Source organism: Chelmon rostratus, chromosome 12 (genome assembly GCF_017976325.1).
Source record: "Chelmon rostratus isolate fCheRos1 chromosome 12, fCheRos1.pri, whole genome shotgun sequence".
In the NCBI taxonomy this organism is placed as follows: Eukaryota; Metazoa; Chordata; class Actinopteri; order Chaetodontiformes; family Chaetodontidae; genus Chelmon; species Chelmon rostratus.
In genome coordinates this window covers 22,807,019-22,819,160 of record NC_055669.1, presented here as the reverse complement: position 1 = coordinate 22,819,160, position 12,142 = coordinate 22,807,019, and the positions used below count along the sequence as shown (strand labels likewise).

At 41.7% G+C, this 12,142-nt stretch overlaps 1 protein-coding gene across 8 annotated transcripts in view; it reads right to left on the bottom strand.

Annotated features, from left to right (window-relative positions):
* LOC121614615 (rho GTPase-activating protein 12-like) overlaps positions 1 to 11,652 on the bottom strand; it is a 54,199-nt gene extending 42,547 nt beyond the window's left edge. For 4 of the 8 annotated variants that reach the window (XM_041948592.1, XM_041948590.1, XM_041948589.1 and 1 more), the window contains exons 1-2: positions 11,449 to 11,652; positions 4,135 to 4,906 (exon numbers count right to left, since the gene is read on the bottom strand). In XM_041948592.1, coding sequence (XP_041804526.1) covers positions 4,135 to 4,833 — 699 coding nt within the window. In that variant the 5' untranslated portion in view covers positions 4,834 to 4,906; positions 11,449 to 11,652. The remainder of the gene's footprint in view (positions 1 to 4,134; positions 4,907 to 11,448) is intronic. The other 4 variants (XM_041948594.1, XM_041948596.1, XM_041948593.1 and 1 more) reach the window with 1 other exon arrangement.
* Positions 11,653 to 12,142: the final 490 nt, after the last annotated feature.

The window sequence follows — 12,142 nt, the reverse complement described above, 5'->3', positions numbered from 1 at the left end:
AATACTTCCCCTACAAATTTCTCCTTATGACCACAGACTAAGGCGTGCCTTTACATGACAAGAAGAAAAGTCAAGGTTCAACAGCCAGGATTTGACATTTGATAGTGTGAGCGTGAAAACAAATCGTTTTTGGAGCCAAGGCTGAATGTAAATCATGTCAAGTTCTTACATACAGAGTGTACAGCATGCTCACTGTTTCTCACAAGTGCCGTTGGATTATTTTGATCCTGAAGGAAGAGGGGTATGAAAAGCAGAATGGATGAGGCAGTGCAGTGAAGCAGCAAATTAAAACACACTGAGACCTTGACAGCCATTATATTCAGAGGCTAGAGGGAAGCATCAGTGGATTCAATGTCCAATCCACCATGGCCGGGGGCTTGAAAACCTACTGTATGCGTGACAGTATCAAGTGATATCTCAGCCGGCAACTTCAACATTTTCCAACTAAGGATCAATGGCTGTTGGGCTTATAAGAAACTCAGTATTGATGTTGTGACAGTGCAGGCTATTTTTCAAAAATGCCTGCACTATTTTTATTGATACCTTACAGCTGTCTTTTTTTTTTTTTTTTAACCAAGCCCCTACTCCTACATATTGATCCACCAGTTATCCCAAACTTAAACCAACTTCTAGCCTCAGCTAAAACCTGTCTTGACCTAAGATGAACTACCAGCAAAGACTACAACTCAATACTTCCTGCAACTACACCATAAAGCTTCACAATAAAAGCTTTGATCAATTCTCTTTACTAGAAGGGTTTTATTGTGATGAAGCAATAGGAAGTGTTGAGCTTGCATTAACACATTAACAGCATGATTTTGTCCGTGTTGGGCCTGGGACAAGAGGCCTAACTTAGATTTAAGGTCTGGTCACACCAGGAAGGGGAATAGCGAAAGTCTGCAGCACACTGCTTGCCGAAGCTAAAAGCTTAGTGATTGAGGGCTTACTAACAAGGTTGGTGGGTGAACTACTGGAGTTGGCGAGCTAACACATATGCTAGTGCTAGTCAGTCACAACAGCTCTCACAGTCTGTCTCTGAACTGTACATCATTTATTCTACAAAGTGTGACTGGGAAATGAGCCCTCTGAACCAGCTAACTTGCTAACTGACACTCAAGCGGTCTGCTCCCTCAAAGGTTAGCAGTGCGCTGAATTACTTCAGCCACAATGATTAAATCTACTGATCATGACAATTCCATTGAAATCCATTATTCTGTCTGAAAATCTCACCGTTTTAAATGCTGGTGTGACAGGGCCTTTAAATGGAGTGAAAACAAATGGAGAGAAAATAAGTCCATGAAAGCCATCTTCTCAAGCAACATTAAGTCAGCAATGTCGGAGATATTGCAAATGGCAAGAATTTTGGCTACAAACAGAGCACATGCAACAATCCCAAACTATATTAAAAAGCAACTCAGGTCTCTGAAATAAAGACAAATGGATGATTTAATCACAGCCCCACAATCTAAGCCTTTCAAAAAAGTGCCAAGGAACGAAGCCTGGAGGATGACAGAGCAGCGCCTGTTGAAAGTTGACTAGTCACTGAAGTAGTGACAAAGTAGGCCCCAGTGTCAGCTCCAGTGTGGCAGATAAGAGCCTGGCAAGGAGCTGTGCCGCTCTGCACACTCATAAGCAAGTAGCTTATCAGAAGGAGCTGGATGAGCTGCCAATAAGGAACGAGGCCTGGCAGCTGGAAACACTAACACACAGCTCTACTTTCTGCCTTCACGCTGCTGTTTTGGTTTTATGTTCAGTCATTCTTGTCCTGCTTTAAAAGACACTCTTTTATTTCGGGGTTCCTTTAAAAACAAGGAAAAGAAAAGGAAAGACATGAGAAGAGAAAATGGGAGAGAAGCGATAGGGGAGGGGAGGGGTTTGAATATTTTAGGAAGTCCTGACTCACACCTGAGCTGTCGTCACCAGCAGCATGCTGCCAGGGCAGAGGAACAACAAACAAGCAACCCACTCAATCAGGGACAGTTTCTCATCACCAGGCTCGTGTGGCGAAACGGCCACCTTCTGACCCAACAACAATTCATCACTTGAGGAATAGTATGTTGTTAACAATTCAGCCAATTTACATGTCCTGACATAGGAAAATACAGAATACCACATCACATCATTTCTCTGCTATAGCAGGAGACTCAAACTGCATCATCACAGAGAAACCACACCCACCTAAACCATTAAAAACATCATTTGGGATTTAAACATGACTAATTTACTAATTTCCTAATATAAATAAAAACTTTACAACCTCAAGAAACACAACAGCTTAGATTTTGTTGTCTACTTGTCAGTTGTAAAACAAATCATCAAAGCATAAAGAATTAGTACTTTTGCTGTGATTACTTGCAGACATTACTGCAAAGACATTGCCGGTATATATATATATATATATATATATATATATATATATAAATAAATGTATGTATGTACCAGCAGTGATATCCAATTGTGCTTCAACTGTTAAATGGAAAAACATCTGAGGGAGGGGGATTAAACAAACATTTTTGTATTTAATGTAATATGTGCATTTACTGATCTAATGACACAGACTGAGAAAATCACTGAGTGTTTACTTTCAGCCAAAGCTGGCTGGTTGTCCGCATTACCAAAAACCAGCTCGACGACTGTGGCCTTTTTACCTGTCATTTAAATGGCACACAGAATGATTGAGGAAGGAAGGAACTCCATTGTGGACTGGGGCTGCCTTGGAAGAATACACAGACTTTAAAATTGTATATGCTTACTTTTAGATAACCTTTAAAAACACATCATACTGAGTCAGTTGTTACGTCAGTGTGTGATGCATCGCTGTGAAAAATCTACTTCTGAAAGTAAAGTTGACAGAATGTTGGAGTGGCCAAAACTCGTAGGGACACATTAACTAACTCAGAGGCAAGTGTCAAGAGTTATTTAGTGGATGTGAAGCTAAATCTTAGGTCTTTTTTGCTAGAGCAACATAAGATTGCGGAAGAAGTTTGACAGTTTTGTCTGAGGAATACTTTTACTACTTGATACCGAATACGCAGCAGATTCTCAAAGTCCATTTCAGGTGTGTAATATATGTGGGTGCTACAGAAAAGTGTGAATTTTAAAGTACCTCTTTCATATTGTGGTTATAATACCTTTAAAGAAAAGGAAGGGTAACAGTGTTAAGAGCTGCACACTGGCTCTTTGAAAGTGGACAACAGCAGGAGTTTAACTAACCTGGTTGACAAACGCTGAAAGGTGTGAAATACTAGACAAGCAACTACATGACATTCAAAAAATTGTGCAAAAGCTGCTACAAATCTGTCTGTCAATCACCATGTAACACAAATAGCTACGATGACTTTGTTTGTCACAGTACTGCAGCAGAATTTATGACATATCAGTATTGGTTTTCAGGTCAAAAGTCCACAAACTGTAAAAGTACTACTCTCAACATAAGTAACCTGAACACAACTCCTACTACAATCCACTCCTTTCTATGGACAAAAACAGGTCTACACCCAGTGGCAGCAGCACAGAGAGCCGGTTTCTATTTTCTCACTGGCTTTTGTTCAGCAGCAGACTGAGCTAATGATTTCAGGAACAAACACCCCCACTGACCAGGCTCACAATTAATCAGCCGCCCCATCTCGCTGAGGCTTTCTGACTGAAACTGTGTTTGTCTGCACCTCAGCAGCTTCAGGCCTGGAGTGACAGAAAACTCTCCTGTTCAACAAAACTTTCTGAATTAGGTCAAGAGATCGGACCACCTAAACAGGTGAAGCAGATTTAAAGGGTCCAAAGGGAAGGTCAGATTTAAAAAAAAAAAAAAAAAAACACCAATACAGACACAGTATTATGTGGCTATAATAGGAAAACGAAGAAAGTAAAAATCAAAGGTTAATCTAAAACCTGTTAAGACAGAAAAGAATGGGGATGCCACTTCAAAAAAATCAATGGTGAACGTATATAACAAATACAGCTGTCAACAAATACATGATATGTACCCCAGACTACCAACTCTCATGACTCCTGCGGGGTGATACAGTTAGCAAGTTTATTCCTGTTTCTGATGTCAGAGCTAAAATTAATGGCAGGTTTGACATGTATAAAAACATTCAACAGCACATAATAATGTTTAAATCTGTATAACTTTACCTGGAGATGTTCAGTGGAGCTGCTGCTCAGTTCGTCTCCTGACTCCGAGTCGTTGGTGCGTCGCTCTTCGCCTGCAGAGTCACAGTGTTGGGTGCTGTCCACGTCCAGCGGGGCTCTGACCAGCTCTGGGGATCGAGCTCGGGTGCGGGGCAGAGTGCTGGACTTTCCTTTGTGGTCGGGCTGGAGGCCCCCACCCTGGACGAGGATTTCAGCCAGAGCTCGCTCATGGTCGGTGGGCGTGCCGGGGTTGTAATGGTTGTTGCTGTCCTTGCGCTGACTGGGGGGACTGAAGTTTCCAGACGAGGCAGTTTGTGCAGAGGGTGAGCGCCGATAGCTTGACTCACGTCTGTGAAGGTTCTCAGCGGACCGGTCGTGGAGTCCCAGCTCCAGATTGGTTGGCTTTACCCAGATTGCACCTCCACTTTGTGGAGGTGTGTTGCCAGTGGCAGCGGGAGGATGTGGGATAGGTTTAGGAGGTGGCATGAGGGCTTTGCGGACTTCACGGACATACTGAGCAGGTACATAGAAAGCTTTAGTCCCCTCTTCCTTCCTAACCTGCCACCAGTCCTCGTTGGTTTTCTTGACCAACATGTAGCATTCCCCCTGGCGGATGACAATGAGGCGGTCCTTGGCCTTGTATTCATAGTCGTACTCCACCTCGATGTAGACCTGGCCTGGAGCAATAGGCAGTTCCGCCATGATGCCTCTGACTGTCCACGAGGCAGCTCACCGCTAGAGTGAGATGGTTATTAGCATGGCTTCCTGAGCAGAGCTGGAGGGAAACAAAAAGGATCAAAGGTAAGCATCCGATGCATTTCGATATACTGTAAATACAAGTCTAGTTTCCATTTATTAAACATATTTGATATTTGATCATTTGTGAAATTAATTTTCGGGTATACAAACACTTATGGGAATGCCTTTAAGCACAAAGAAAGCCATGAGATTTCATAATTAGCAGCAAAGAAAGCAGCTTGTTTTAAATAAGAAGAACATTAACTAGTTAGTTGGCATTGGCAGTAATGCTGATTGTCAACAGTCAAAATAGTGTCAAACTAAAAACTAAAACTTATCCATGGAAAAACATGGAGTAAAAAAAAAAACTACAAAAATTAAAATAACAATCTCATAGTTTCTTACCTAAGCAATGTGATCAAGCCTTGATAATGTGTTCCTACATCAGAAAATATGCCTCATCCTTTTCTGTCTTCTTACACAAGACATATTACAACAAAGACCACAAACAACCACGTCTTTTAAAGCCTAATACTCACCTAACCCAATCAGAACAAATGAATGAGACACAAAGTGAAGAGCTTTAATCCTGTTCAAAGGCTGTGTGCACAGCTTCAGAGCGGCACATAGTCTTAGACAGAAGGAGGGAAGACAGTAATGTGAATCACATGGTCTTCTTCCACTACTGTATCGCTGTTTTTCCCTGTCCAACTCTGTCTGCCTCCTCCTGTTCCTGACTGCTAATGGAAGCTAGTCAAGCAGCAACTGAGGCATGTTGAGGACAGAGATTGGACGAATCACACACACACACACACACACACACACACACACACACACACACACACACACACACACACACACACACACACAGACAGGATCTGAAATTAATGTAGCCGAGCAGTGTGTGTGTGGGTGAGTAAACTCTCATTACTGTAACTAATAGTTACAAAATGTAACCCCAGTTCTAGGAGTATGTGTGTAGCCCATTATATCAATTAAACACGCATTCACACACACACTAATACAGAGGCAAAATAAAGTGGAAAAAGCTGAGAAATTGTTTCATCAAATTAACAGTTCACATTTTGCCTGTGGGTAGACATGATGAGATCTAGGCATATAGTGCCTGAGGCTACCTCTGTGCTACCACATTGCTGCTAGTGCTAACTGGAGCCTAAGGTGGTATTAGGAAAAGCTATATTTCATGCTCTGACAAGCTTAAGAGTTCAAAGATGTCTATCCTGCCTGGTTAGCTCTGTTTAAAGTGTTAGACTGTTAGAGGAAGCAGTCCATGGACTTTACAGAACCTTCTATGGCCTTAGCTGAATCTTATTTTTGAAGCCTACATTTACCACTTGTTGCAGTGTTGGAGGCACATTACAAAACTGTCTTCTGAATGTATTTCTACAGTTTCCTGGAATGTTGGTGATCTAGGAAATTTGTATTGTTCCAAATTACTCAAGAAGACAGCCAAAATACCTAAATGTACACTGCAAGATGGCAAACGTGCGATTTCCACCAGCAATCGATGCAGACAATTAATAGATACGTCATCAGGAAAACAGGGCCGGGGGTGCAGCACTTGTAAACATTCAAACCTATTCAGACCTCACACCGCAATGCAAAATGCCAATGATGATCTCATCAACACTGCTAAATGTCACACTGTGTTTATCATTTTGACCGTCACTTCGGAGTTCCAAGGAATGTAATCTGCTCAATATTTTACATTTGAATGGTTACTTTGACAAACGATCAAATACCTGCAGTAAAACATGCCAAAACACAGCACTCCTTGTTGGGCACACGTCAGCCTTCTCAAAATGATCTAATGACCCCAGCCATCCAAAAACAAAACAAAATGTGGTTCAAAGCAATTTTACTCCCAGACAGTGGTTGCACAGTGGTGCAGTCTGGTTGGATGTCATCTGACCTCGATGAAGCAGCAGGATACTACAGTGTCAGTAGCAGTTAAAGCAGGATTACACAATGGCGGTCCTAATTACAGTCCCAAAAATGAATCTGTGTGTCACATCCAGTCAGACCTTTACCTAAAAACCAAAACTATGACTTGGACAATCAAGACTAGAAATCTGCCTTTCTGCTTTTATCCTCATGATGCACACACACACAGCAGACTGGGCACCAAACCAACCAGAAGAAAAACCTAGTGTGTGCACATCCAGGCAAAAATATTCAGGTGCAAGAGAAAAACATAACTCTCACCGCAGGGCACAAAGGAGAAAGGTCTACACACTGTTAGGTTCCTAACAAATAGTTTAATTCTCTTTAAGAGGCAGCGTTTCGATGTACAAGCCTGTGGAAGATCTTGTGGATCGAAGCGTTGCCTCTAAAAGAGAATTAAACAATTCATTTTTAGCCTAACAGCATGCAGACCTTTCTCCTTTGCGCACCAACTCAACCATACAACAAATAACGCGGTTGAGTTGGTAGACAGACAAAATTAGGATGGACATATTTTCTGAACACTTTTTCAGAAAACGATTTTGCCATCCTATGTAGAGTCAGGATGACTCATAGTGAGTATATAATGGGAAGTATCCACATTCTACACACACAGAGCACATGAGCTACACCCTTTTACAGCCCCTTGATTACTGGGCACTATATGTTACTGCAGCTTGAAAGGGCCGTCACCATGAAAGCGGCAGGTGAACAGGGTTAGGCAGCTATTATGCAATATTACTATTGCATCTGTTTACCTTTACCAGTCGTACATTAACGGAGTAAAGATCTATTATATTATTGTTATTAGGTGTGATTACGCCAGCAACCCCTGGATTACTCCTGATACAGTGACTGCACGGACAATATCACCGTGGATTACCTTGTTGGTCAGGCTCATAGGCTCTGACGGAAATCTCACCCAATCTATACACAACGTCCATTAGCCAAATTAAGCCACACACGGCCTCTGCTGCCCATTCACAACTCACAGTAACAACATGCAGAGCTAGTGAATCATTAGACTGGATGACGGGTATATCATGACAAGCACTAGCAGCCTTCTTCATTAACCTATGACCTGCTAATTCAGATGGCTGGCCTGACAGGAAGAAAACAGCCTTTCTTCTATTTCTGTCTAATCCTTGTGGTGAAGACATGTGGACTGAGGTTGAGAAACTTTTTTTTTCAGTGAATAATAAGTCACATTCATAAAGAAATTTCCAAAAACAACAAATAAGAACAATCAGAATGATCAGCATCATCGTCAGCATTTTTGCTCACGTTTGAGCAGCCAATTTTTTCAATCGGCCTTCAATCACATGATCCACAGTCGGTGTGAGATTTTCTGTGCACATAGCTGCACTCAATGCTCGATTACACAATCTGTCACAGTGATACACTTCATATAAGAGCTGTGGTTTTCTCAAAGGCAGCCTTATCTTTCCTGTACTTTTCCAATTCTATTACCTAAGAGCAAAGCACCTTCTCTATCTGCTCAACAGCAAATATCATTCATTGGAGGCTTTATTGTAGAAGTATCACTTGGCTGGTAAATTTGTTAAATTTTGGGAAATTTTAGGACACAAGTCACTGCAGCAGTTTACAAAAGTTCATTTCCTGCCATCATTGCACAACATTTCCCCTGGTTGTTTTCTCTTCACTCATTTGCTCCTCATGAGTATCTGCCAAAGTTTTTAAGTAAATCACCAACCAGTCTGACAGCTGCTGTTGTCAGACTGAAACCTCTCATCTCACATGATGCACTAAACCTAAAACCAACAATAGCTTTTAAAGACATGAACATTTTTTATGCAGAGTGAAGACACTTTCCAAGACGTTAGAGCTCAGATGTAAAAATAAATGCAACAAATCCTGAAATAAGATTTTCAGGTCAAAATTCTATTATGAAAAGTTCTGTAGTTGTAAACAGAGACAAAATATTTTTGAACTGTAACAATACATTTGACTGATTGGTTTGTCAATCAACAAGAAATTAACTGCCAAATATTGCGAGGAATTACTGATTTTTTTTTGCTGAAGACGGTACCATGGCCATGAGCAAACTATGACGGGCATTTCTCACTATTTTCTGACAATTTTATAATCCAAATGATGAATAGATTAAAATAATTTGCCAATTAAACAATAGCCAAAATAATAATTAGTGAGTTAGCCTTAGCATTTTCAAACCAATGAAACGTCCCCTTTTGCCCCACTACCCTTCTCATTAGAAAAATAATGTCTCTTTCCAAATAATTGTATGCATTTAAGATGGGCAAGGCCACAACCAACACACATATTAATTAAGACATTATGGTTACTCTTATTCTTCATACTGAAAAGCACCTAAAAGGTTAAAAGTCTCTTTCACTTATCTCTGCCTAGCTTAAGCTCTAGCATCAGCACGGATATTTAGCAGACAGCACAAATCTTCTCAGAGTCCAATCAGCAAAATCAGAGGAAGCACCTTAATCTGATGTGATGCTAATAAGATTTACAGTGGGCTGTGGGGTGGACAGGTGGGTCTGAAGAATAAAACCATTCAAAGCTACAAGACATGATGGCGTGGCCTTGCCTGAGGAGTCTGAAGTGATGGGAAGGTAGGAGAGATGTGTGTGGGACTGTTTGAAATGATGTGTGGTGGAAAATCTGCCGTTGTCAGCACATGTAAGAAACACACCCTCCCATTTTCTCACACCTCTGCGAAACAAAAAGCAGCATCTTGGAAAAGGTTTCTCAACGTTAACGCATGAAATGTTTCCACAGAAACATGGACAAGGGAGGCAGCCGAGTCTCTGCATCGGGTCTCATGTGACATTTATTAGCAGAGTTCAGACCATTTCTTCCCAGAGCCGGTTGCCAGTGATTACTCTGAGTGAGTTATTTTCATCAGAGAGAGCACAATTCTCTCCCATAATGAAGTTATTTAAAGAGAAGGGAAAGGAGGTTGGAGAGATGATTATCAGGCTCACCAAGCTCATTTTAAGAGTTCACATAGTCTTACGTTACTGTACAACCAAGAAACAAAGCTATGTTTTTACCCAAAGTAACTGTGAACTGTTTTCTACTGAGGAAATAAACCCCAGGAAACTGTCAAATGTCATTTTTCAATGCTTTGAGCAGCAAAAAAACAATACACCTCAACTATATTTTGGTGGCTGCAGATGTTTCAGAGACAGAGGCATCAAACAAAAAGTGAGAGACTGCATTTGTTTTTTTGTGATTTTGGGCAAAGTCACAATTTATGACATCAGGAACTAGCAGAGCCAGTCGAGTACTGCACTGCGACCTTCTTACGTAGTCACACACCAAATGTAGGTCCACATTTCCCGAAACAGCTTGGATTCAGCACAGGCTGTCCCAGTTAGGCACCTCTCACCGCAACTTTCCTCGACACTCAACTCCCAAAAGTCCCCTGCAACTGTCATAACCACAGCCTGTCAACTCTTCAACCAGCCACATCCAGCTGCGGCTCACTTAATGTGGGCATGTTGAGAGAGGAGAGCACTGAGAGTACACAACATGCATGAAACACAGCAGAGGACGTGTTCAGAGGCAGGCAGGTTGCCCTTTTCAGCACCTGAAAGACTGACACCTGTCAAATCTACTTCAGCACAATCTCACCTTCCGACAATACAGTAAATCTATTTCTGCTCTCACTTCACATAAACTCACCAGTCAACCATGTGGGAGTATAAATCTATGATGTGATTTATGGCGTTCAGACAATTCTACTATCATATAGTATTATAGCAATAATGAATTTATCCATTTAAATTTTGATCAAATTTAAAGTTGCAACTAACAATGTATTGATTTCGCTTTCCATGACTGGATAAGTCGTTTAGTCTGAGCAAATAAATGGCACTAAATGCCCATCATAGTTTTCCAAAGCGCAGGGCGGTGACAGCTTGTGAATGACTTCAATTACTCAACAATTGGGAAAATTCTTGTCAATCAAGTTTCTGTCAGATGACTTATCACTTCAGTTATTATCATAATTTCAGAGAAATGCATGCAATTATCCAATTTATAACCTGACCCACTGAATACACGAAGGTGAACTCTGTTAAAACAAAACACTTTGAGGTCTTATAACTTATAAGAAGCATGTGTCATTGTGTGAGTGTTACAGGTGATTGCTCGACAGGTACATTTTATGGCTGACAGCTAATATTCACCCACAACTAAAGGTTTACTGAAACATTCCTGTCTGAGTTGGCTGGCTGCCGAACTGCGAACTCATGGTACAAAACAAAGTCCCCAGAGGACATAAATACACCTCTGTCAGGAGTTACTGTTGATTTCCTATGGTTTGATACCTTAGCTAGTATTCCTAATGGGATTAGTTCACTGCAGTTCCTGATATTTGAACAGCATTCCTCTCAACTTTAATAGCTGTGGGAATACTTTTGAGCCCTCTCGGTTAAAGTGTAAAACTCGTACCTTTAACGAATATTAACGTTTTTTAATCTTAACACTGAGTTTTCGCTCCATGCCCGGGCGCCTAACTAGCGCCTAGCTAACGTTAGCTAGCTAATTAGCTTTCTGGCTAAACATTCCTCAGTGTCCCAAACACTGCCGCAGTCAAAGACCCGCACCCTCACGTACCTTCCCTACTGGTGTGAGACAGTCCTGGGAGGAAAGAGACACACTCCAGTTGTCCAGGGTGAGGATAAATTCCCGCAACTTTCCTGTCGACCGACCACAGTGTGAAACTAGTTCGTTACTTGTCAGGTTTGTCAGATAGTGGCGCTCCCGTCTCTCCTGTTCTTCCCTGGCCGGTGTAATCCACAGCGGTGCTCGTTCCCGAGGACTCACGCCTGCCCTGACAACTTTGGCAACTACCTTCACCGCAAAGATCGTCTATTTTAATAATGTCTCACTCTAATTTTTTAAGAAAACATCCGGTCCCTGTGACGGTCGGCTAATACGCACAGATGCTTAAAACTTTGCGTTACCACGATGACCACTCCGACAAAGAACCTCTATTTCATCCGAGAAAAATACATGCCGTTTTTGACTGTTGGTTGTGTATGTAGTACTGCCTATGAGCGGTGAATCAAGTCTAACAAGTGGCTATGTTTTGCTCGCGTTTCCATCAACTCATTAAAGCGGCCCCATGCTTGCAGTGGAACTCCAATCGGAGTGAGAGCTCCTGTTTAGTTTGTACTCTGTGGTTTGAGCCCTCAGGTGTTCGGGACGCAAACGGGGAAACAACGCCACCTGACGGTTATGGAATGGAACCACAAATACAACGCTGGATCCACTTCCGATGGTGTCCACCTGCCCGCTTTAAAGGTGC